This window comes from Bufo bufo, chromosome 3, assembly GCF_905171765.1.
Source record: "Bufo bufo chromosome 3, aBufBuf1.1, whole genome shotgun sequence".
Lineage (NCBI taxonomy): Eukaryota > Metazoa > Chordata > Amphibia > Anura > Bufonidae > Bufo > Bufo bufo.
The window spans coordinates 462,249,943-462,276,989 of NC_053391.1; the positions used below are offsets into that span (position 1 = coordinate 462,249,943).

The following is a 27,047-nucleotide window of genomic DNA, read 5'->3' on the forward strand; positions in this document are numbered from 1 at the left end:
TACGCCACTGCAAGTCAGGCAGTCGCAGGCTCAGGATAGGAGGAGGGGAGCTCTCAGCCAGGAGGGGGGGGAGTCAGTCAGTGAGTCTTCCGTCCTCAACTGAAGCCGCTCACCCCTCCCTCCTCACTTAGCCTGCCCTGCACAGTGCGAGTCACGCAGGGCCTCGCCTCCGCTCCGCCCCCTGTGAATCTGATTTCACCGCTTCCCCTCCTGGTCCTTTTGCCCTGAAAGGGAACGGCGTTCCTGCCATGAAAAAAGTGCAGGAACGCCGTTCCCACGCGTTCCCCCTCGACTCGACCCCTGATACCAAGGCATTATAAAAGTGATTACTAGTCCCCTCGTGGAAGTAAAAATTTTTTATTGGATTAAAGGTTAATAAAGTTTATGAAAATATATAAAATTAAAATAAATGAAATTATTTTTTCTCTTTTATTTATGTAAAACTATTAAAGTGGCTCTGTTACCAGGATCAACCCTATTAAACCAGACATACTGCCTGGTAGGGCTGATCATGCTGATTAAAACTGTACCTTTCTTTTGTCTGTATGATAAATAGCAGCGTTTTTATTCATATGCAAATGAGCAATTGGAGCTGCTTGCACTCTGCACACTCCCTTTTGATTGACAGGGCTAGACCGGAGTCTGAGGGCAGAACGGTGTCCCACCACCAAGCTATATCATTACCATACAGAGATGGTATGTTTTTCCCATGCTTATAAGCTAAGTTTATAAGCTGTCACACATTACTGGTGTCTTTATAAACATACACTGCCTCTCCAAAAAAATGTCGCCACCTGGATTTAACTAAGCAAATAGTTATGAGCCTCCTATTGGATAATTACTGCATGGGCGATTATCTTTCAGCTGGCAACAAGTTATTTTTTTTTAAACTCGCTTTATTGAAAAATGGTAAGCAAATTATGTGACAGTACATTCCAAAATTATTGCAATGAACATAGTCGTATAATGTTGTAAGGAGAGTAATGCACAATTATACATTTCGCATCAGTGCATACAGTAATAAACATGACATAGTATCCATATTACCTCGTTTTGACTGACGTCATTGGGCAAAGCAAAGCAGTTCATGCTGTGAATTATTTCAGCTAAATCGAATTAATAGAACCTAATATCGCACATTTGGACGGGTGCATCCCTCAATCCATCGAATGCAGATGGGCCGTCGTAGCAGTCAGATGGGAAGCACACCAAGGTCCCCATATTTACTCGAATTTTTGAGGACAACCCCTACGAGAATAAATAATCCTTTCGAAGGGAATAATATTATTAACCATGGTTTTCCATTGTCCAACCGTAGGAGGTCTGTCTGCCATCCATCTGATTGCAATGGCTTTCCTAGCCATAAATAGGGTTTCTCTAATGAAGGTGAGGGTATAACGTGAACGTGATTCATCTTCCACAATGCCCAGAAGGCAAGAGTTAGGGCAAACCACCAGTGAGTCCGGGATCAGACACGAGACTACATCCACCACCCCTTTCCAGAACGATTGTATGTGACTGCAATCCCACATTAGGTGCCAGAAATCCGCATTCAGTTGTGAGCACCTGTGGCACTCTGTGTGCTGCCTCCTACCCATTTTAAAAAGCCTGGTTGGGGTCAAATAGCACCTATTTAAAATGAATAGCTGTGTCAATCTGTTATTGAGAGATGGAGATACAGCCACTGGAGCCTCCAGAGCTTCTCCCCATTCCTCATTCGTCATAGTAGGTATATTCCCTCTCCATTTACTTTCCGCGCCCAATGGAGAAGCTGAAATTTTGAGACCAAGTAAGTGAGTGTAGATAGCGGATATCAATCCCTTCGGGCCTTGAGTCCTGAAGACCCCTATCAAAGGATAGACTGACACAGGCCTCTTCAGATCCTTTAACTGGGCCTGGAGGGCATGTCTCAGTTGCAAATACCTGAAAAAATGTGATCTCAGAACCCCCGCTTTGGACTGTAGCTGGGAGAAAGAGAACAGTATACCCTTTTCATATAGGTCCCTCAAATAGCACACCCCATAACTTCTCCAAATCACCTCCCAATAACTCTGCATCAGATGTGGAAACATTGGGTTGTTCCACAATGGCACATCCTCCGGTAGATCCTTGTATTGCTGCATCTTTGCAGCCCCCCACACCTGATGCGCCAATTTATGAATCGGAAGGAGCGAGCCTGACACCGAAGATCGGCCCTCAAGTATAGGCCACAGGGTGGGGAGCTGCAAAAACTCCCGCAAATAATATTCAGAGCTAGGGAGCACGTCCCGGGTCACCCATGGCACCAGATACCTCAACTGACCAGCAAGAAAATATAAGTGCAAGTCCGGCAGAGCTGTTCCACCCTGATCCCAACTTCTCTGTAGAGATCTGACGGCTAATTTCCTTCTATTCCTACCCCAGATAAAGGTTGCCATAAGGGAGTGCAACTTATCAAAGAACGCGCGTGGTACAGGCGTGCAAGCGTGCTCTAATAGATACAGGGCTTTGGGCTGGAGAACCATTTTGATTAAGTTCACTCGTCCTATTGTGGACAGCGGTAAAGTATTCCAAGATTTAAACTTGTCTATGAAGTATGCCATCAGAGGAACTATGTTCAGCAAGTGGGATGTTTCCGGGGCTTTTGTAATGATCACTCCCAAATATTTAAATTTATCTACTACTATCAAATTCCTATGCACCGCTGGCCAGTCTGAGGCCCACAAAGGCATAATGGCCGACTTGGCCCAGTTTATACATAGTCCGGAGAATGTGCCAAATTGTTCAATAATGGATATCGCTCTCGGTAAAGTGCACTCCACGGAGTCCATGTACAAAATGAGGTCGTCAGCATATAGGCCCAGCCTATCCTCTCTGTTACCTAACTTTATACCAATATATACATCATCTTGATGAATTCTCAGCGCTAGATGTTCTATAGCTACTGCAAATAACAAGGGAGAAAGGGGGCATCCCTGCCTGGTACCTCTGTATAGTCTAAACGTGGATGATAAAAAGCCATTAATCAATATGTTCGCAGATGGGGAGCTATATAGTATATTGATCCACTTGATAAACCTGGGACCAAAGCCAAAAAACTGCAAGACCTGCACCAGGAAGGGCCACTCGACAGAATCAAATGCCTTGGCGGTATCCAAGGCCGCCAAAGCCCATGATCTCCCATCCGCACAACCCACCTGAGCAATAACCTGCGCTCTACGTATGTTGCTAGAGGTAGATCTGCCTGGTATAAAACCTGATTGGTCGTTATGTATGATAGTAGATATGACTCTGTTCAGTCTATTCGCTAATAACTTAGTTAGAATTTTGTAATCTAAGTTCAACAGCGAAATAGGCCTGTATGAACCGCACTCTAGGGGTTCCTTATCAGGTTTTAATAAAACTACAATGGAAGCCTCGTATAGTGACTCCGGAAGGACACCTCTGTCCAAAGACTTCTTGTACATGCGCAGGAGCTGCGGCGCTAGAATCTCCACATATTTGGAGTATACCGCCAATGGTATCCCGTCCGGCCCTGGGGCCTTTCCCAGATTTAACCCTGTGATCGCCTCACTTACTTCTTCCAGTGTAATCTCTCCATCTAGTATTTCCCTATCAGCCTCAGATAATTGTGGGTGAGTTACTTCCTGTAAATAATTCTCTAATGACTGAGGAGAATACTCAGCGTGGGAACAGTAGAGGTCCTGGTAAAATTCCCTGAATCGATCTAGAATACCCCCAGGGTCCGACACCACTGTTCCATCTTTGTTCGAGATGCGAAGTATCGGTGGGGACATGTTATTCCTCCTCACTATCTGCGCCAGGACTTTACCCACTCTGCTTCCCTGTTCAAAGGTCTGTTGCTTCAAAAAGAGCATTTTGCGGTCTCCCTTCTCCTGCAGGTGGGTCATATAATTCCTACCTTTCAGCAACCAGTCACTCCTATTCTCCTCGGTGGGATCTAGGACAAACGCACATTCAGCATTTCTGCACCGCATGCCTAACTCCTCCTCTTTTCGGCGAGTGACCTTCTTGATATATGAGATGGAGGATTTCAGACATCCACACAGAAAGGCCTTCAGAGTATCCCACAATAAGGCCGAGTCCGTATCAGCTGGGTGAGCCATTAAGAAGGTGTGAAGTTGATCGGGCACCCTATCATTCAGAGATATTAGAGACAACCAAAATGGGTGAATACGCTGTTTGGGTGTTCGGGTTGCCACGTAAGGGTCAATTAGTGAGGCCATTATTGGTGCATGGTCAGATGGGCCTTGGAACCCATATCGGATCTCTCGTATTGCCATAAAGGTGCCAGGGGTGCCCAGGAGGTAGTCAATCCTAGATAGAGCTCCCCTAGAGGGTGTAAAACAAGAATATTCTATCCTGTCTGGATATCTCTCTCTCCATACGTCCATCCATCCCAGCTCAGACAAAAGGCGCGCTAGAGCGGTTTTATTTTAGGGCCGTCCAGACTGACCAGCAGACGGATTGCGAAATCTGTCTTTCGAGTCATCCAGTATCATATTAAGGTCTCCCATGCCGAGAATCCCGGCAGTGGGGAACTGTGCTGCAAATCCCGCCGCTGCCTGAAGTAGTGATAGACTGGCCGGAGGAGGATTGTACATATTCATAACCACGTATGGCATACCATTTATGTGAGCATAAACAAAAACAAATTTCCCCTCTGGGTCAATACTCGTGTGGTGCGGTTCCCATCTGACTGCTCGATGAATCAACAATGACACCCCTTTAGAGTATGAGTTCCCATACGCGTTGTTTCCGCATTCTCCCCCCGGTTTCAGCTGTGAGGTGCGTTTCCTGTAATCCTAGGATATGGGTAGCATAACTTCGGATATGTGAAAAAACAGCCATGCGTTTCCTGGGCCCGCCTAGCCCTCTGACGTTCCAAGACATTACTCTAATGTCTGCCATAGTGGGCACCAGATAATGGAGGAGGATTGAATCCCAGATGCTGGGGAACACTATGGCAGAGGAAATGTATATGGATCATAATACTCAGTAAGCGACTGTACATTTTAGAAAAAGCGAATAACATAAGGCATACATTTAACCACCCAAACAGAGGGTGAATCAGTAGAACATAAACATGGCCTTTGTAGCTAGTGGCCTCGTACATTGGGGGACCTGCACGGTGTATAGGGATGTCAACCCAGTGCAGGTAGAGTAGCGGACCTCCACCATTTGCAGTGGGGTGTGCCGACTGGATATTCACTATCAACCCAGTAACATGTACAGTGGGGGAAATAATTATTTGACCCCTCACTGATTTTGTAAGTTTGTCCAATGACAAAGAAATGAAAAGTCTCAGAACAGTATCATTTCAATGGTAGGTTTATTGTAACAGTGGCAGATAGCACATCAAAAGGAAAATCGAAAAAAAAACTTTAAATAAAAGATAGCAACTGATTTGCATTTCATTGAGTGAAATAAGTATTTGAACCCCTACCAACCATTAAGAGTTCTGGCTCCCACAGAGTGGTTAGACACTTCTACTCAATTAGTCACCCTCATTAAGGACACCTGTCTTAACTAGTCACCTGTATAAAAGACACCTGTCCACAGAATCAATCAATCAAGCAGACTCCAAACTCTCCAACATGGGAAAGACCAAAGAGCTGTCCAAGGATGTCAGAGACAAAATTGTAGACCTGCACAAGGCTGGAATGGGCTACAAAACCATTAGCAAGAAGCTGGGAGAGAAGGTGACAACTGTTGGTGCGATTGTTCGAAAATGGAAGGAGCACAAAATGACCATCAATCGACCTCGCTCTGGGGCTCCACGCAAGATCTCACCTCGTGGGGTGTCAATGTTTCTGAGAAAGGTGAAAAGGCATCCTAGAACTACACGGGAGGAGTTAGTTAATGACCTCAAATTAGCAGGGACCACAGTCACCAAGAAAACCATTGGAAACACATTACACCGCAATGGATTAAAATCCTGCAGGGCTCGCAAGGTCCCCCTGCTCAGGAAGGCACATGTGCAGGCCCGTCTGAAGTTTGCCAATGAACACCTGAATGATTCAGAGAGTGACTGGGAGAAGGTGCTGTGGTCTGATGAGACCAAAATAGAGCTCTTTGGCATTAACTCAACTCGCTGTGTTTGGAGGAAGAAAAATGCTGCCTATGACCCCCAAAACACCGTCCCCACCGTCAAGCATGGGGGTGGAAACATTTTGCTTTGGGGGTGTTTTTCTGCTAAGGGCACAGGACAACTTATTCGCATAAACGGGAAAATGGACGGAGCCATGTATCGTGAAATCCTGAGTGACAACCTCCTTCCCTCTGCCAGGAAACTGAAAATGGGTCGTGGATGGGTGTTCCAGCACGACAATGACCCAAAACATACAGCAAAGGCAACAAAGGAGTGGCTCAAGAAGAAGCACATTAAGGTCATGGAGTGGCCTAGTCAGTCTCCGGACCTTAATCCAATCGAAAACCTATGGAGGGAGCTCAAGCTCAGAGTTGCACAGAGACAGCCTCGAAACCTTAGGGATTTAGAGATGATCTGCAAAGAGGAGTGGACCAACATTCCTCCTAAAATGTGCGCAAACTTGGTCATCAATTACAAGAAACGTTTGACCTCTGTGCTTGCAAACAAGGGTTTTTCCACCAAGTATTAAGTCTTTTTTTGTTAGAGGGTTCAAATACTTATTTCACTCAATGAAATGCAAATCAGTTGCTATCTTTTATTTAAAGTTATTTTTTCGATTTTCCTTTTGATGTGCTATCTGCCACTGTTACAATAAACCTACCATTGAAATGATACTGTTCTGAAACTTTTCATTTCTTTGTCATTGGACAAACTTACAAAATCAGTGAGGGGTCAAATAATTATTTCCCCCACTGTATATATGTATGTGATTAACCCTCTACAACTCTGAGTCCAGATACAAAAGAGGTAATACATCACCAAGTGAGGACCCAGGTAAAATGGAGGAGTAAGAACATAGGACAGCCGCGTCACATATTCTGTGTAGAATGTCCTAAGTCTCTTTTGATGACAGTGGATCTTCATCCATTTCCCAAATCAATTTGGAGGGGAACGGCGAGGTCTCCCAGAAAGCCAGTCCTCCGCCTCGGCGGGTGTAGAGAAGAATAACGATTTTTCGCCGTCGACGATCCTCAAACGCGCAGGGTATGCCATGGAGTATTTGAAATTCATCTCGCGGAGTCGTCTTTTAATGGAGACAAAGGTAGCCCTTCTTTTTTGCAGGTCAGCGGAAAAGTCCGGGTATAAAGATATATTCGCAGAGCCCAGAGTAATAGCCTGTGCGACTCTGGCTTGCGCTAGGATAAGATCTCTGTTGCGCCAATTTAACATGCGGGCAAGTAAAGGCCTTGGCGGGGCACCCGGCGGTAGCGGTCTGGCCGGGACACGATGCGCTCTCTCAACAGCGTAAGCAGTGGAGAAGGTAGCGTTCGGGAATACCTCCTTGAACCACCCCTCCAGGAAAGCCGCGGGGTCGGCGCCCTCCGCCCGTTCAGGCATGCCTATGATGCGCACATTATTGCGACGCGCGCGATTCTCCAAGTCATTGCATTTCTGGCGGTACAGCTCCACAGAAGCCTCCACGGCTGCAATTCTCGCCGGCAGGGGAGTAGTAATGTCCTCCAGGTCAGACACTCTGGTTTCGGTGAGTTTAACTCTCTCCCGCAGCTGTTGTACGTCATGCCGCAGTAGGCCCAAATCCACCCTGACCTCCTCTATCTTCCCTGTCAGGGAGACCTGGCAACCTGTAATAGCCGCCATCAGCTGCTGGTGAGAGGTCTGCAGGGTAAGTTCTGGCGCGTCCTCTGTGTCAGTCGGAGGCTGTTGCAAGGACTGACTCCGCGTGCTCGCTGTGCGGGATGGTGAAGAGGCCGCGGCGCCATGTTGGGAGTCCTGCCTGGCGAACTCCTTAAGCCGCTCCGCCGCTAACTGTGCCTTGCTGGGACTCATGATGCGCAACCGGGCTCAGTATTAGCTTCAGACTTCCTCGCTGAGGGTAAAATCAACAGTCGGTAAGTACAGGATGGCTCAGGATTGCTGGTGGAAGACAGAGCTGCTCTCAGATGCGACCGTCCATGACGGCAGTTAGCCACGCCCCGCTCGGCAACAAGTTATTTAACCCCGACTGGTGCAATGAGTTGCTTCCCATTTCTTAGGCCCCTTTCACACGAGCGAGTTTTCTGCGCGGGTGCAATGCGTGACGTGAACGCATTGCACCCGCACTGAATCCGGACCCATTCATTTCTATGGGACTGTGCACACGAGCGGTGATTTTCACGCATCACTTGTGCGTTGCGTGAAAATCACAGCATGTTCTATATTCTGCGTTTTTCACTCAACGCAGGCCCCATAGAAGTGAATGGAGCTGCGTGAAAATCGCAAGCAAGTGCGGATGTGGTGCGATTTTCACGCACGGTTGCTAGGAGACTATCGGGATGGGGACCCGATCATTATTATTTTTCCCTTATAACATGGTTATAAGGGAAAATAATAGCAATCTTAATACAGAATGCATAGTACAATAGGGCTGGAGGGGTTAAAAAAAATAATTTAAAATAATTTAACTCACCTTAATCCACTTGATCGCGCAGCCTGGCTTCTCTTCTGTCTTCTTTGCTGTGCACAGGAAAAGGACCTTTGATGACGTCACTGCGTTCATCACATGGTCCGTCACACGATCCATCACCATGGTAAAAGATCATGTGATGGACCATGTGATGAGCGCAGTGACGTCATCAAGGGTCCTATTCCTCACAGATGAAGATGAGTTAAATTATATATTTATTTTTTTAACCCCTCCAGCCCTATTGTACTATGCATTCTGTATTAAGAATGCTATTATTTTCCCTTAGAACCATGTTATAAGGGAAAAAAATACAATCTACAGAACACCTAACCCAAACCCGAACTTCTGTGAAGAAGTCCGGGTTCGGGTAGCAAAGATGCCGATTTTTCTCACGTGTGTGCAAAACGCATTACAATGTTTTGCACCCGCGCGGAAAAAACGCAAACATGGAACGCAATCGCAGTGAAAACTGACTTGTTTTAGTGTCAAAATCGCACCATTTTCCCTGAAAGCATCCGGCCCCAATCCGCAACACCCTTTTTGAAAGGGACCATCTCGTGGTCTTGGAAAAGTTGTTAAAGGGTTTCTGTCACCCCACAAAACTAATTTTTTTTTTTTTTGGATAGTTAGATTCCTTATAGGGCGATATAGGAGAATATAATAGTCTTACTTACTTTCATGCGGCCGATTCTTTATAAAACGAAGTTTTATAATATGTAAATGAGGGCTCTACCAGCAAGTAGGGCGTCTACTTGCTGGTAGCCGCAGCAGCAATCCGCCCCCTCGCCGTGTTGATTGACAGGGCCAGCCGGGATCTCCTCCTCCGGCCGGCCCTGTCAGTAATTCAAAAATCGCGCACCTCTGGTCATTCGGCGCAGGCGCTCTGAGATGAGGAGGCTCGTCTCCTCAGTGCGCCTGCGCCGATGACATCACCGAAAGAGAAGACGTCATCGGCGCAGGCGCACTGAGGGAGTGCTGAGGAGACGAGCCTCCTCATCTCAGAGCGCCTGCGCCGAATGACCAGAGGCGCGCGATTTTTGAAATACTGACAGGGCCGGCCGGAGGAGGAGATCCCGGCTGGCCCTGTCAATCAACACGGCGAGGGGGCGGATTGCTGCTGCGGCTACCAGCAAGTAGACGCCCTACTTGCTGGTAGAGCCCTCATTTACATATTATAAAACTAAGTTTTATAAAGAATCGGCCGCATGAAAGTAAGTAAGACTATTATATTCTCCTATATCGCCCTATAAGGAATCTAACTATCCAAAAAAAAAAAAATGAGTTTTGTGGGGTGACAGAAACCCTTTAATCTGTTTCAGAAGGGTCAAATCATTGGCATGCATCAAGCAGAGAAAACATCTAAGGAGATTGCAGAAACTACTAAAATTGGATTAAGAACTGTCTAGCGCATTATTAAAAACTGGAAGGATAGTGGGGACCCATCGTATTAGAGGAAGAAATGTGGAGGGAAAAAAATTCTGAATGATCGTTATCGGCGATCACTTTAACGTTTGGTGAAATCAATTAGAAGAAAAACAACAGTAGAACTCAGGGCTATGTTTAATAGTGAAAGTAAGAGCATTTCCACACGCACAATGCGAAGGGAACTCAAGGGATTGGGACTGAACAGCTGTGTAGCCATAAGAAAACCACTAATCAGTGAGGCAAAAAAAAAAAAAAAGGCTTCAATTTGCTAGGGAGCATAAAGATTGGACTCTGGAGCAATGGAAGAAGGTCATGTGGTCTGAGTCCAGTTTTACCCTGTTCCAGAGTGATGGGTGCATCAGGGTAAGAAGAGAGGCAGATGAAGTGATGCACCCATCATGCCTAGTGCCTACTGTACAAGCCTGTGGGGGCAGTTCTGTGATCTGGGGTTGCTGCAGTTGGTCAGGTCTAGGTTCAGCAACAGTATGTGCTCCGAGAATGAGGTTAGCTGACTACCTGAACATACTGAAGGACCAGGTTATTCCATCAATGGATTTTTTTATTCCCTGATGGCACGAGCATATTCCTAGATGACAATGCCAGGATTTATCAGGCTCAAATTGTGAAAGAGTGGTTCAGGGATCATGAGACATCATTTTCACACATGGATTGGCCACCACAGAGTCCAGACCTTAACCCCATTGAGAATCTTTTGGATGTGCTGGAGAAGGCTTTGCGCAGCAGTCAGAGTCTACCATCATCAATGCAAGATCTTGGTGAAAAATTAATGCAACACTGGATGGAAATAAATCTTGTGACATTGCAGAAGCTTATCGAAACAATGCCACAGTAAATGCGTGCCGTAATCAAAGCTAAAGGCGGTCCAACGAAATATTAGTGTGTGTGACCTAGAGTATATGATATGTAGATGCTAGGACACAGCTCTGCCCTCAGCATGTTTATCCCTGTCAATCAAGGGGAGGCGGAAGTATGCAGAGCACAGGGGGTGATGCAAAGCAGTACTCAAACGATTCAACCCCGCCTCTTTAGGTGTTCCATAAGAATTAAAGGAAAATGGAGATTTTTTGGCAGATTTTCCATTTTAATCAATTTTTTTCTTTAACGCATCGAGGGTTAACAGCCAAACCAAACTCAATATTTATTACCCTGATTCTGTGGTTTGCAGAAACACCCCACATGTTGTCGTAAACTGATGTAAGGGCACACGGCAGGGCGCAGAAGGAAAGGAACGTCATATGGTTTTTGGAAGGCAGATTTTGCTGGACTTGGTTTTTAGATGCCATGTCCCACTTTAAGCCCCCCTGATGCACCCTTACAGTAGAAACTCCCAAAAAGTGACCCCATTTTGGAAACTAGGGGATAAGGTGCCAGTCTTATTTGTACTATTTTGGGATACATATGATTTTTAATTGCTCTGTTACGTTTTTTGTGACGCAAGGTAACCAAAAAATGCCTGTTTTGGCACCGTTTTTATTTATTTTTTACAGCATCTGACTGGGTAGATCATGTGCTATTTTTATAGAGCAGCTTGTTACGGATGCAATGATATCAAATATGTCTTTCTTTGTTTCAGTTTTACATAATAAAGCATTTATTTATTTTTTATTATGTTTTTGTGTCTCGATTTTCTGAACGCCTTATTTTTTATTTTTTTTTCTACCGATCGTCTTGTGCAGGGGCTCGTTTTTTGCCGAAAGAGTTGAGGTTTTTATTGGTACCATTTTTGGGTACATATGATTTTTTGATCATTCATTATTACACTTTACGGGGCAAGGTGACCAAAAAATTTTAATTTTGGCACAGTTTTTATTTATTTATTTTCCCAGCGTTCACCTGAGGGGTTTGGTCATGTGATATTGTTATAAAGCCAATCGTTACGGACCTGGCAATACCTAATATGTATACTTTTTCTTATTTATTTAAGTTTTACACAACAATAGCATTTTTGAGACAAAAAACAATGATGTTTTAGTGTCTCTAATCTGAGAGCCATAGCTTTTTTTATTTTTTGACCGATTGTTTTAGGTAGGGTCTCCTTTTTTGCGGGATGAGGTGATGGTTTGATTGCTACTGTTTTGGGGGCATATGTCTTTTTGATCGCTTGGTGTTCCAATTTTTGTGATGTAAGCTGACAAAAAATTGCTTTTTTGGCCCTTTTATTATTTATTTTTTTACGGTGTTCATCTGAGGGGTTAGGTCATGTGATATTTTTATAAAGCAGGTTGTTACGGACGCGGTGATACCTAATATGTATATTTATTTTTTTATTATTTCACTTTAACACAATAATAGCATATTTGAAACAAAAAAAAATTATCTTTTAGTGTCATGTTCTGAGAGCTATATATTTTTTATTTTTTTATTTTTAGCAATTTTCTTATGTAGGGGCTCATTTTTTGCGGGATGAGGTGACTATTTTAATGGTATAATTTTTTTGGGGGAAATATGCCTTTTTGATTGCTTGGTGTTGCACTTTATGTGATGTAAGGTGACAAAAATAGCTTCTTTTATTTTTACACAGGTTTTTTTTACTTTTTTCTTTTTACTTTGTTTCTGACTTTAATTTTTGTGGATCTGATCCCCTCTGCAATGCATTACAATACATCTGTAATAGTACGGCGCTGGGCGGTAAGTTACGTTCCGCTGCACGGTACTATTACGGCTCTGTGCGGGAAGGGGTTAGGCTATGTCACAACCCCTCTACTCTTGTATTTATTTATTTTATCCAATAACCTCTCCCATTTTTCTATTCAGCCCCCCCTATCAAAAAGATTAACCATTAACCATAAGATTAACCAATAAATTATATGTACCCCAAAATGGTTCTATTAAAAGTATGATAAGTACCTCAAAACATGCCTACATATGGCTACATTGACTGAAAAATAAAGTTATGGGTCTTGGAATACAGCAACTTTAAAACGCATAAATAAAAAATCCTGTGCCAAAGGCTAGTTTCACAACATGTTTTTCCCATCCATTTAGCGTACTGTATGCAAAAAATTTATACGTTAACGAATGCCTCAGACTGATGCCATACAGTGGCGTCTGTTCACCACGAGTTCCATTGTAAAAAAAAGCACATTGTGTGCTGCGTTTTTTTTTGTATCCTTTTCTTTCTAACGTGTATGTCAAACAGAGACATAAAACGTGATTTGAAGCCACCCTTAATGCCAAAGTAGTGGGTGTCGGCTGTATCGGTAGACCAAAATTTAAAAAAGTTATGGCTGTCAGAATATGGAGCTGTAAAGAAGATTTTGATATTTTTAACATAGTAACATTAACATAGTACATAAGGCCGAAAAAAGACATTTGTCCATCCAGTTCGGCCTGTTATCCTGCAAGTTGATCCAGAGGAAGGCAAAAGAAAACCTGTGAGGTAGCAGCCAATTTTCCCCACTTTAGGGGAATAAAAAAATTCCCGACTCCAATCAGGCAATCAGAATAACTCCCTGGATCAACGACCCCTCTCTAGTAGCTATAGCCTGTAATATTATTACACTCCAGAAATACATCCAGGCCCTTCTTGAACTCTTTTAGTGAATTCACCATCACCATCTCCTCAGGCAGAGAGTTCCATAGTCTCACTGCTCTTACCGTAAAGAATCCTCTTCTATGTTTGTGTACAAACCTTCTTTCCTCCAGACGCAGAGGATGTCCCCTCGTCACAGTCACAGTCCTGGGGATAAATAGATGATGGGATAGATCTCTATACTGACCCGTGATATATTTATACATAGTAATTAGATCTCAACCGCAGACGTCTTTTTTCTAAAGTGAATAACCCTAATTTTGATAATCTTTCAGGGTACTGTAGTTGCCCCATTCTAGTTATTACTTTAGTTGTCCTCCTCTGGACCCTCTCCAGCTCTGCTATGTCTGCCTTGTTTACAGGAGCCCAGAACTGTACACAGTACTTCATGTGTGGAGTAAGGGTTTTTATTTATATTTTTTAATTAATTCAAATGAAAACTATTCATGTTTGGTATTGTATTGAACTGCAGAATAAGGAAGTTTCAGTGCACAGTGAATGCCGTGATGTCAAAACCCCAAAAACCTTGGCGGATTTTTTTTATTATTATTATTTTTTTAACCCCACAAATAATTTTTTTCCTGTTTTCCAATCCAAGACATGGTAAATGAAATGCATCTTGTCCTGCAAAAAAATAAGCCCTCGTATGGCTATGTGAACGGACAAATAAAAAAAGTTATGGCTTATTGGAACGTTGGGAGGAAAAATCTAAAATGTAAAAATGAAAATAGTCCCAGTCTTTAAGGGGTTAAGGAGTTAAACGTTTGCTTTGGCCATAAAGACCGGATTTGTTTTGTTTTTCTTCCATCAGAAGTTTGACATAGCTGATCACTGGTAATGCAGTGTTGCTTTGCAGTACTGTTTGATTGGTACTTATTCCTGATATTGAAAATTGTTCTTTTTTTGTCTCTCTAAACTCTGGTATCTGACTTCTGTGTGGTTGGCCAGTTGACACTATAATATGGCCATGTGCTTCTCTCAACAGAGTTTTTGTGCTGCTTTGCATCAGGAGCTAAAGGAATATTACCGACTTCTCTCTGTTCTACATTCCCAGGTAATGTACAAAGGATATAAAATCCCCTAATTCTGACAAATACTATACGTTATAAGATTTCTTCAAAGATTCCAGATTGTGGAGCGTAGATTTTCTTACATAATAGTTTTTTTCTTGCAACATGTTCTGTGGATACTGTTCTTTTTACTACGGTATATATATTTTTTTCTGTTATATTTTTCTGTATTCTATATTAGGGCAGGGCTTCTCAACCTTTTTTTTTTTTTTGTGCTGCCTTGCTAGCCAGAACATGGGCATGCATGCCTAGGCACTTGCCATTGGTTGAAATCTATGCTAAAAGTAAAAATATTCTGTAATTTATCCTTCATGTATCCCTTAAACACAGTACGATGTGTCAAAGTCAATTTTGTTACAAAACCAGTACCAGCCCTAGGATAGACGTGTCTCTTCTTGTTCACGATTGCAGACAAGAATAGGACATGTTCTATATTTTTTGCTGGGCCAAGGAACGAAACTTTGAATGCGGACAGCACACGGTGTGCTGTCCGCATATTTTTGGGCCCCATTGAATTGGTCCGCACCCATTCCTCAAAATTTCAGAACGGGTGCGGACCCAGAACTACGGTCGTGCACCTTTTTAACCATCTAATCTAAATATATGTCCAGCATCTTAAGAATTTACTGTTAAAGCATGCAGGCTTTATTTCAATATCGTGTTTTGTTTGCTTAAGGCCTCATGCACACAGCCGTTGTTTTGGTCCGCATCCGAGCTGCAGTTTTGGCGGCTCAGATACGGACCCATTCACTTCAATGGGGTCGCAAAAGATGCGGACAGCACTCCGTGTGCTGTCCGCATCCGTTGCTCCGTTCCGTGGCCCCGCAAAAAATATACAACATGTCCTATTCTTGTCTGCGCTTTGCGGACAAGAATAGGCATTTATATTGAAGGCTGTCCGTGCCGTTCAGCAAATTGCGGAACGCGCACAGATGCCATCCATGTTTTGCGGATCTGCGATTTGTGGACCGCAAAACACACCACGGTCGTGTGCATGTAGCCTAAAGGGACACTGCCATCAAAATCTTTGGTGGATGGTTTTCTGTGTATAATTTTTCTGAAGTCGCTCCATGTATTCTGTTTTCTGTTCTGTCCTCTTTGGACAAACAGTCTCCCTCATCAGATCACCACAACCAAAGAGGGCCCCTTGTAGTGACTCAGTTAGAGCGTCACACAATACACTTATCAATGCAATGTTTTTTCGGTGGACATCTTTATGTAGTCCTATCAAGAGATCAATATAGCGGGCATGATGTTATCACAATTCTACACCTAGTTTTATCATGTGGATTACCCTTCAGATAACTTCTCACAGCAGAAGTAAACTGACAGTGGAGTTCTTATCATTTGTGTTGATTGCTACCAAAGGACAGTATTTTGTATTTCATTTTCAGTGGTGTAGTTCTACTGAAATGAAAAACAGGCAAAAAGTCTAAAAATAATTTGTTTACTATGAATATGGTATTTTAAATACTCCCTTTTGATGGCAGTGTCCCTTTTAAATGCATCATTGATCTGTATTGACAGTAATTGTTTGAGCATGTGTTCTTTCAAATAAAGCTGCAGGTTGAAGATGACCAGGGTGTAAATTTAGGACTTGAAACTAGTCTAACTCTTAGACGTCTGCTGGTGTGGACTTATGATCCCAAGATTAGATTGAAGACTCTTGCAGCACTTGTTGATCACTGTCAAGGTAAGATGAAATGACCTCCTGAAACGCATCGCTGTATGCTGCCAGAATTTTGTCGCTGTCTTGGCAACGCTGCCGAGTGGTGTCTGTGTTCTGTGTCCCATTGTTTTCATTGGGAGGCAGTGCTGCCGTTCGCACAGCTTGATGATTTAAAACTGTGACACCGACATATGTCTATTGTTGGTGCGGTGTCCAGACAAATGATGCTGAAAGGCACAGCGGATGTCTGTTCACAATGTAGCTCCATTCAGTGGGGCTAAATTGTGAGTGGGTCTGTGGCATCCAGACTGAAAAACCGCAGCGGGTTTCTATCACACAGCATGTGGTGGATTTTGCTTCTGCAAAATGTGATCGTAGCCTTTTAGTGGAATGATTTGTAATTTAATAATTGTTTATTGTAGACCTATAGAATTGTTAATATTTTTACAGGAAGAAAAGGAGGAGAGCTGGCGTCTGCCGTCCACGCATACACTAAAACTGGCGATCCATACATGCGGTCTTTGGTGCAGCACATTCTAGTCTTAGTTTCTCACCCTATTCTGAATTTCCTATACCGCTGGATATATGACGGAGAGTTGGAGGATACGTACCATGAGGTAAAGTGTGTGTATGTACAGTATGCATATATGTATGTGCATGTTTGTATTAGGGTTGTTGCGGGTATAGAAATTTCGATACCCAATCGATACTTTTGTCCCGGTATCGTAGCATTTTTCCGATACTGGGCTGCACAGTCTAGTATCACAGAACATGAGTGCGCAGCTGTCAGCGCGCTCGTGTTCCCTCAGCAGCACAGGGGAAAAAGAAGCAGTCTCCCCCCCCCCCCCCTGTGCTGCTGCTGCCGCTGCCACCAATGATAGCACTGCGCCACCAATGATAGCAGGACTTTTCATGGGTCCGGACTTTTAGTTAGCAGGCTACATAGAGCGGCGCCCAGGGATCTCCCTGCACTTACTATTATTCCTGGGCGCCGCGCCGTTCGCCCGCTGTGCCCCCGTTACAGTCTCATTCTCTGTATGCTAATTACTACTATTGGAGCAATGGGCAGGAGACATTAACTTCTCTCCTGGGCGTTCCTTCTCCCTGGCTGTAGCGCTGTCCAATCGCAGCGCAGAACGTCACAGCCAGGGAGAATAAACGCCCAGAAGAGACGCTGATGTCTCCTGCCCATTTCTCCGATAGTAGTGATTAGCATATGGAGCAGGAGGAGACGGTAACGGGGGCACAGCGGGCGAACAGAGCAGCGCCCAGGAATAATAGTAAGCGCAGGGAGATCCCTGGACGCCGCTCTATGTAGCCTTATAACTTAAAGTCCGGACCCACGAAAGGTGGTCTTTAACTTTTAATACAGGAGGCAGGTGCCGGCACCCTTCCTCTGACAGGGAGCTGCGATCAGCGGCAGTTAACCCCTCAGGTGCGGCACCTGAGGGGTTAACTGCCGCTGATCTGCTGCCGGCACCCGCCTCCTGTATTAAAGGTTAATTATCATTGGTGGTGCAGTGCGCTCAACCCCCCCCAGTATTAAAATCATTGGTGGCAGTGGCCACAGGGTCCTCTCCTTCTTATTGATGGTGCAGTGGCAGCTTCTGATCGGAGCCCCATCAGTGTAATCCTGGGGCTCCGATCGGTTACCATGGCAGCCAGGACACTACTGAAGCCCTGGCTGCCATGGTAAGCTCCCTGCTGCTGTGTGTACAGTCGTGGCCAAAAGTTTTGAGAATTACATAAATATTGGAAATTGGAAAAGTTGCTGCATAAGTTTTTATAATAGCAATTTGCATATACTCCAGAATGTTATGAAGAGTGATCAGATGAATTGCATAGTCCTTCTTTGCCATGAAAATTAACTTAATCCCCAAAAAACCTTTCCACTGCATTTCATTGCTGTCATTAAAGGACCTGCTGAGATCATTTCAGTAATTGTCTTGTTAACTCAGGTGAGAATGTTGACGAGCACAAGGCTGGAGATCATTATGTCAGGCTGATTGGGTTAAAATGGCAGACTTGACATGTTAAAAGGAGGGTGATGCTTGAAATCATTGTTCTTCCATTGTTAACCATGGTGACCTGCAAAGAAACGCGTGCAGCCATCATTGCGTTGCATAAAAATGGCTTCACAGGCAAGGATATTGTGGCTACTAAGATTGCACCTCAATCAACGATTTATAGGATCATCAAGAACTTCAAGGAAATTAATTCAATTCTTCTTAAGAAGGCTTCAGGGCGTCCAAGAAAGTCCAGCAAGCGCCAGGATCGTCTCCTAAAGAGGATTCAGCTGCGGGATCGGAGTGCCACCAGTGCAGAGCTTGCTCAGGAATGGCAGCAGGCAGGTGTGAGCGCATCTGCACGCACAGTAAGGCGAAGACTTTTGGAAGTTGGCCTGGTGTCAAGAAGGGCAGCAAAGAAGCCACTTATCTCAAAAAAAACATCAGGAACAGATTGATCTTCTGCACAAAGTATGGTGAATGGACTGCTGAGGACTGGGGCAAAGTCATATTCTCCGATGAAGCCTCTTTCCGATTGTTTGGGGCATCTGGAAAAAGGCTTGTCCGGAGAAGAAAAGGTGAGCGCTACCATCAGTCCTGTGTCATGCCAACAGTAAAGCATCCTGAGACCATTCATGTGTGGGGTTGCTTCTCATCCAAGGGAGTGGGCTCACTCACAATTTTGCCCAAAAACACAGCCATGAATAAAGAATGGTACCAAAACACCCTCCAACAGCAACTTCTTCCAACAACAGTTTGGTGAAGAACAATGCATTTTCCAGCACGATGGAGCACCGTGCCATAAGGCAAAAGTGATAACTAACTCCCCAGATCTTAATCCCATTGAGAACTTGTGGTCAATCCTCAAGAGGCGGGTGGACAAACGAAAACCCACTAATTCTGACAAACTCCAAGAAGTGATTATGAAAGAATGGGTTGCTATCAGTCAGGAATTGGCCTAGAAGTTAATTGAGAGCATGCCCAGTCGAATTGCAGAGGTCCTGAAAAAGAAGGGCCAACACTGCAAATACTGACTCTTTCCATAAATGTCATGTAATTGTTGATAAAAGCCTTTGAAACGTATAAAGTGCGTGCAATTATATTTCACTACATCACAGAAACAACTGAAACAAAGATCTAAAAGCAGTTTAGCAGCAAACTTTGTGAAAACTAATATTTGTGTCATTCTCAAAACTTTTGGCCACAACTGTACTATGCCCAGGGCAGCAGGGAGAGTGTGAAGTCCTATTCACCCTCATAGAGCTCTATCAGGGTGAATAGGACAAGAGATGTAAAGATCCCAGGTTCTGGCCCCTAAGGGGGCTAATATTTATTAAATAAAAAGTAAAAAAAAAAATAAATAAAAGTTAGGGCTCTTTCACACTTGCGTTGTCCGGATCCGTCGTGTACTCCATTTGCCGGAGGTGCCCGCCGGATCCGGAAAAACGCAAGTGAACTGAAAGCATTTGACTGATCCGTCTTCAAAATGCGTTCAGTGTTACTATGGCAGCCAGGACACTATTAAAGTCCTGGCTGCCATAGTAGTAGTGGGGAGCGGGGAGCAGTATACTTACCGTCCGTGCGGCTCCCGGGGCGCTCCAGAATGACGTCAGAGCGCCCCATGCGCATGGATGTCGTGATCCATGCGATTACGTCATCCATGCGCTTGGGGCGCCCTGACGTCACTCTGAAGCGCCCCGGGAGCCGCACGGACGGTAAGTATACTGCTCCCCCGCTCCCCACTACACTTTACCATGGCAAACGGGACTTTAGCGTCCTGGCAGCCATGGTAACCATTCAGAAAAAGCTAAACGTCGGATCCGGTAGTGCGCCGAAATGACGTTTAGCTTAAGGCTGGATCCGGATTAATGCCTTTCAATGGGCATTAATTCCGGATCCGGCCTTGCGGCAAGTGTTCAGGATTTTTGGCCGGAGCAAAAAGCGCAGCATGCTGCGGTATTTTCTCCGGCCAAAAAAACGTTCCGGTCCTGAACTGAAGACATCCTGATGCATCCTGAACGGATTTCTCTCCATTCAGAATGCATTGGGATAATCCTGATCAGGATTTTTCCGGCATAGAGCCCCGGCGACGGAACTCTATGCCGGAAAAGAACAACGCAAGTGTGAAAGAACCCTTAAAAAATAACACACACCAAAATATTAAGTATAAATCGCCCCCTTTCCCAATTTTACATATAAAATATATAAACAAATAAACCTATTACATATTGCCACGTCCGAAAAGTCCAAACTATTAAAATATTTAAAAATCTATGCGGTGAACGCCGGAACAGAAAAACAAACCAAAAAAAAGCTGCGCGATTCGCCATTTTTAAAAATGCGGAATGCACGTGGCTTTTTTGGTGTTTTATTTTTTTTGCGTGGTATCGAATGGTATTGAGTATCGCAATACTTTTTTTATGGTATAGAAATCAAATAAAAAAATTTGCATCGCAACAACTGTAATTTGTATAATCTGTATCCGATCGGTGGAGGAATGACAACTAGGACCCCCGCCGATCAGCTGTTCGAGAAGACATTGGCACTCGCAGTAGTGCCGCAGCCTTCTTTCAGCTTTTCCTAGGCCAGTGATGACATGTTCATCAGTCATGTGGTGTAGGCGCAGCTGAGCCCCATTAGGCTACATTCACACGTCCGTTTTGTTCTACATCCCGATTTTCGGTCCGTTTTTTGCGGATCCGTTGTTCCTGAAAATGTTTCCGTATGTCTGAGAACGGTGTCCATGACTGCCCCCTGCTGCCTGGCAGCACCCGATCTCTTACAGGGGGCTGTGATCCACACAATTATTGTGCGAATCATAGCCCCCTGTGAGAGATCAGGTGCTGCCAGGCAGGAGGGGGCAGACCCCCCTCCCTCCCCAGTATTAAATGTGCCCAGTGCGGCCTCACCTCTCTCCCCCCCCCCCCCCCCCCATCATCGGTGGCCAGTGCGGATTCCCAGTATTAATAAATGTGCCCAGTGCGGTCTCACCTCTCCCGCCCCCCCCCCATCATCGGTGGCAGTGCGGATTCCCAGTAATAATAAATGTGCCCAGTGCGGTCTCACCTCTTCCTTCCCCCCCCCCCCATCATTGGTGGCAGCGGAGAGTACCGATCGGAGTCCCAGTTTAAATCGCTGGGGCTCCGATCGGTTACCATGGCAGCAAAGACGCTATTGCAGTCTTGGCTGCCATGGTTACTTAGCAATAAATACAAGCATTATACTTACCTGCGACTGCGAGCTGCGATGTGTGTCCGGCCGGGAGCTCCTCCTACTGGTAAGTGACAGGTCTATAGGCAATGCGCAGCACAGACCTTTCACTTACAAGTAGGAGGAGCTCCCGGCCGGACACACATCGCAGTCGCAGGTAAGTATAATGCTTGTATTTATTGCTAAGTAACCATGGCAGCCAAGACTGCAATAGCGTCTTTGCTGCCATGGTAACCGATCGGAGCCCCAGCGATTTAAACTGGGACTCCGATCGGTACTCTCCGCTGCCACCAATGATGGGGGGGTCGGGGGAAGAGGTGACCGCACTGGGCACATTTATTATTACTGGGAATCCGCACTGCCACCGATGATGGGGGGGGGGGGGGGGGGGAAGAGGTGAGACAGCACTGGGCACATTTATTAATACTGGGAATCCGCACTGCCACCGATGATGGGGGGGGGGGGGGGGGGGGAGAGGTGAGGCCGCACTGGGCACATTTATTATTACTGGGAATCCGCACTGCCACCGATGATGGGGGGGGGGGGGGGAGAGGTGAGGCCGCACTGGGCACATTTATTATTACTGGGAATCCGCACTGCCACCGATGATGGGGGGGGGGGGGGGGGGGGGGAAGAGGTGAGACCGCACTGGGCACATTTATTAATACTGGGAATCCGCACTGCCACCGATGATGGGGGGGGGGAGAGGTGAGGCCCCACTGGGCACATTTAATACTGGAGAGGGAGGGGGGTCTGCCCCCTGCTGCCTGGCAGCCCCTGATCTCTTATAGGGGGCTATGATATGCACAATTAACCCCTCAGGCGCAGCACCTGAGGGGTTAATTGTGCAGATCACAGCCCCCTGTAAGAGATCGGGTGCTGCCAGGCAGCAGGGGGCAGTCATGTACACCGTTCTCAGTATATTCTAACTAGAAGCGTCCCCATCACCATGGGAACGCCTCTGTGTTAGAATATACTGTCGGATCTGAGTTTTTCACGAAGTGAAAAATCAGATCTGTAGAAAACTTACTGGGAATCCGCACTGCCGCACTGGCCACCAATGAATATAGAGGGAGGGGGGCACATTTAATACTGGGGAGGAAGCCTAATTTCCAGGAACGGAATCCGCATAAAACGGATGACATACGTAATGACATACGAATGTCTTCCGTTTTTTGCGGATCCATTGACTTTGTATTGGTCCAGGATCCGATTTTTCAGGACAAGAATAGGACATGTTTTATATTTAAACGGACATGCGGAACGGAACAACGGAAACGGACAGCACACATTGTGCTGTCCGAATTTTTCCAGGACCCATTGAAAATGAATGGGTCCAGATCTGGTCCTGATCTGTTCCTGAAAAAACGGAACAGATCAGGAAAGAAAAAACGGACGTGTGAATGGACCCTTAAAGTGAATGGGGCTAAGCGCGATACTTAGCACAGCCACTATACAATGTACGGCGGTTTGCTTGGTAAGCCACGAGTAGGCCACGACACTCATACAAGCGCCATTGACTTCTCAAAAAGCTGTTCCCAACATTCTGATATCTTCAGGATAGGTCACCAATATCAGATTGCTGGGGTCTAACTTCCTGCACCCCTGCTGATCCAAGAGCCCTCAGTGGTTTGGTGAGCGCCTTAGCCACCTCCTGGGCCAGTGACATTATGTTCATTGGTCACGTGGCCTTCAGCGCAGCTCTGTCCCATTCAAAAGAATGGGGCTGTGCTTGGTAAGCTTCACGGAGGGCACAGCTGTCACTGGAATGCCAAAGCCTCCTCCAATAACTGATTAGTGGGGGGTGCCAAGGTTCACGCCCCACAGATCTGATATTGATGACTTATCCTTCAATATCTGAAGTATTCCTTTTAATAAAGTGTACTTAAAGTAACCATTCAGGTCTCTTGTTTTTCCATTTCCCCAAAGGTCCCTAGAAGACAACATCTCAGCGCTTGCTAGAATGGGACCTGGACTTTGATTAGAAGGTCTAATGGAAAAAAGTGTAGTGAAAAATGCTGTTTTCTGCTTTAGGGCTCATTCAGATGGCCGTATGCTGTCCGCAAAAATGCAGATCCGTTTTATTTTTTTGCGGATTAGATGCTGCCCTATTCACTTCTATGGGGCCCTTTTCTTCCATTCCATGGCTCAGCAAAACAGATGAAACATGTCCTATACTTATCAGTGAAAATTAAGACATGGCCCCATTGAAGTCTATGGGTCAGCAAAAAAACAGGAATGCAATCCGTTTTTTTGCGGACAAGCTGAACTGTCCGCGAAAAAAATGGATCTGCATTTTTGCGGACAGCATACGGCCGTCTGAATGATCCCTTAGCATAATGGTCTGTGCCACTTGACTGTATGGCAGGTAGATTTCTCCTTTAGGTGTCAGTACGCTCTGGGTAACAGGCAGGTCGTTTTCATGACATGCAGGCACGCTCTGGGTAACTAGTTTATGTTCTCGGGCGTAAATCATTTCTCATAATCGTGAAGCAGCAAGGCCATTTTGTTGGTAGTTACTTGCTGACAACAACACCCGAAAATGACTGCTATTTACATTTTACTTGTCCTTGGCATTTACCCAATAATTAATGAGAAATCATAGTACGATTATCTTTTTTTTTGCTCTTGAATTTTTCTGCATGTCATGATGAAAATCATACAGCCTTGAGCAGGAAATGCATCAGTACATCAGCGTATAATAACCTTGATTGCCTTTGTTCTTTTCTTCCACTAATGATAGGACCATATTCTTTTTTTTTTCTCTCTGTGGTTGTTTCTTTGTGATTTCTAGGTGCAGATACTTTGTTCGCAGAGTGTAATTAATTCTATATTTTTAATGTTTCTTTTCAGAAAGCAATTTTCATTTTTAAATCCTTTCTTGCCAGTAATATATTCCTTGTGTAGTAGAAGTGCGTACAAATGGAATTTGCGATTTGTGCCTCCTTTGGTCTGCACTGTGCATGAATTGAAGAAACGGTTACCAATGGCTGAGGGAGTGTTTTTATAGATCGTTTCTTTAGAAAGGACATCAAGCTAATTTATCTTTGGTTAAGAAAATAAAATGCTCCAAATTCACACTTGGGGGATTTGTGCAGGTAAAATCAGCAACGGGATTACAATACAGGGCTAATGGGATAAAATGAATGTGCTGCGGTTTTCACCACTTTCATTGTCAAATCTGCAGTGAAATTTACCAGAAAATCCGCATCTAGCACATGCAGTATATTTTGCTGCAGATTCGCAGCAAGATCCGTGGCAGAGGTATTGTATTGTTTTTTGGAAGTACCTGTACCTGTACCTGTACAGAACCCACGGCTCCATAGCAATGACCATTTCAGACTAAGCCCTGTGAGAACTGTCTGACAAAGCCTTTTCATGATGTGAACAATCATGTTTGAACCTGGAAAAATCTCATCCGACATGTTCGATTTCTTTTTTTGGTTGTCTTGGGAAAATGGTTCATTGTCAACTGACATATATGCATCCCATCAAAAGATTGCAGATCAAGGCAGAGATTGATTGTCGGCTTGTATTTCGACATACGGCATTGTCAGCCAGTACAATGGCCATCATAGACAACCTTAAACAGCAAGTCTATATAGTTTATGACCAGCTTCAATTGTAACATAAATGACAGTCTTCATTGATCTATATTTATGTAATAAATCTGTAATTCTGAAAAATTAAGAATTTGCCGGCACTGTGTGAGCAGCTAACCCCTGTGTTTAGAAGTAGTAAATGGAATGACCATGTACTGTCTTTAGTTTTTTGTAGCTTCAGACCCTACGGTGAAAACAGACAGACTTTGGCATGACAAATACACTCTGAGGAAATCTATGATTCCATCTTTCATCACTATGGATCAGTCTAGAAAGGTAAAATGGATTTCTATTGATACTTGTGTGTATACTGTACACTGAATGACCATCTAGTAACATTTTAGACTTCCTTTGGTCTTCAGAGCTGCAGCCGTTCATCATGATGGGCTCCACTGGGTGTTGAAATTGTCCTGCAGGATTATTGGCCCATGTAGACAGAATAGGTTCTTGCAGCTGGCACAAATTAGATTAGGTACTGACATGCTCTGAACAGTCCATTATACCTCGCGCAGAGATACTTGCTCAGATTAAAAGGATTTTCCACGACCCACAAACCCATCATCTCACCTTAATTAATCATGTCTTGCTTAAAGAAGAAGGCTTCCAATGTACTTACCATCTGTACGTTGCATGGCCAAGTGACACTGATCTGTGAAGAATCCTGCACCTGTTGTTCTCATGTCCTTTACCAGGTTTCCAGTCTGATCTATGCAAGGGGACGTCACTTCTGCAGCCCAGGACCAGGGAGGTGGCGAGAACTAGTCGGTTGCCTTGTGCATGTGCAGATGAGGTAGTAGGTAGATTCAAGTACTGTATTTGTGCATAAGCCAAGGAGACAGATGGTGGTGGCTCAGCCCACAGCACCTCTCCCCTCCTGGCCTCTGGAAGTGATGACCAGGTTCCAGAGTGGCCTGTCCATGCAACTTCGTGACAATCTGTGCATTTGAACACATTAGTTGGAGCACCACATTTGGATCGGCTGCAGCTTATTTGACTGTGCATCTTTTGAGAGATTCTTGACATCCTCCTCTGACCTCTTTCCTTGAGTAGTTGTTTAGGTCCACAGAATCCCCTTTCACTTGTACTATTATTGGTTGCACAAGAACCCCAGAACCCTCTGAAAATCTCACCTTGGCTAGTCTGGCACCGATAACCAGGCCTTGTTTAAAGTCATTTTTATTATATTTCTTTCTCTAATGTGGATTTACCCCGAAATTGGTCCACCGAAATCTTGTACACTGGAGAATGTATCATTTGCGGTGGTTTTAGTGTCCGTTTTAAGTCTCTCTTTGGTAGGTTGCGCCAAATTTAGGAAATGGCACACAATAATAAGTTTGGTGCAATGTAATGTACGGCTATGTCTGTAAAAGTACATCAGGGGGTTGCCTGGCGTGGAGATGTGACTTTTTAAAAAGTCTCATCATAAATGAGACTTAAAGGTGTTCTAATCTGAAATTGTGACCTACATTTTCACAAATGTCGCATGCAGACTTGCAAACTGTTTTATGCCACAAAAATGGTGTAGCAGACTTTATAAATGACCCCCTTTATTTTTATGCTGCACTCTGATGTCACATATTTAATTTCTATACAATGAAGCTCCAATCTTGAAAAATAATTAAAAAAAACAAAGTAACCTGGACAAAAATGATGGTACCCTTAAGTTAAAGGACATCTGTCAGCAGATTTGTACCTATGAAACTGGCTGACCTGTTACATGTGCGCTTGGCAGCTGAAGGCATCAGTGTTGGTCCCATGTTCATATGTGTCTGCATTGCAATGAGGGTGTTGCTATTGCTCCTAGAGGCTCAGCTCTCTCTGCAACTATGTTCTCTGCAGTTCGATTAACAGGGCCAGGCAGGCGTGATCACGTTTTCACTGCTTGGTCTTGTCAATCAAAGTGCAGAGGGCGCAACAGTCACAGAGAAAGCAGAGCCTCTAGGTGTAATGGCAACGC

The 27,047-nt window shown here is 44.6% G+C and overlaps 1 protein-coding gene across 3 annotated transcripts in view; it reads left to right on the top strand.

Moving 5' to 3' along the window:
* TUBGCP3 (tubulin gamma complex associated protein 3) overlaps positions 1 to 27,047 on the top strand; it is a 151,348-nt gene that overhangs the window by 69,811 nt on the left and 54,490 nt on the right. For 2 of the 3 annotated variants that reach the window (XM_040425207.1, XM_040425210.1), the window contains 4 exons: positions 14,519 to 14,587; positions 16,164 to 16,296; positions 16,723 to 16,889; positions 25,256 to 25,366. In XM_040425207.1, the coding sequence (XP_040281141.1) occupies positions 14,519 to 14,587; positions 16,164 to 16,296; positions 16,723 to 16,889; positions 25,256 to 25,366 (480 nt within the window). The remainder of the gene's footprint in view (positions 1 to 14,518; positions 14,588 to 16,163; positions 16,297 to 16,722; positions 16,890 to 25,255; positions 25,367 to 27,047) is intronic. The other variant, XM_040425208.1, reaches the window with a different exon arrangement.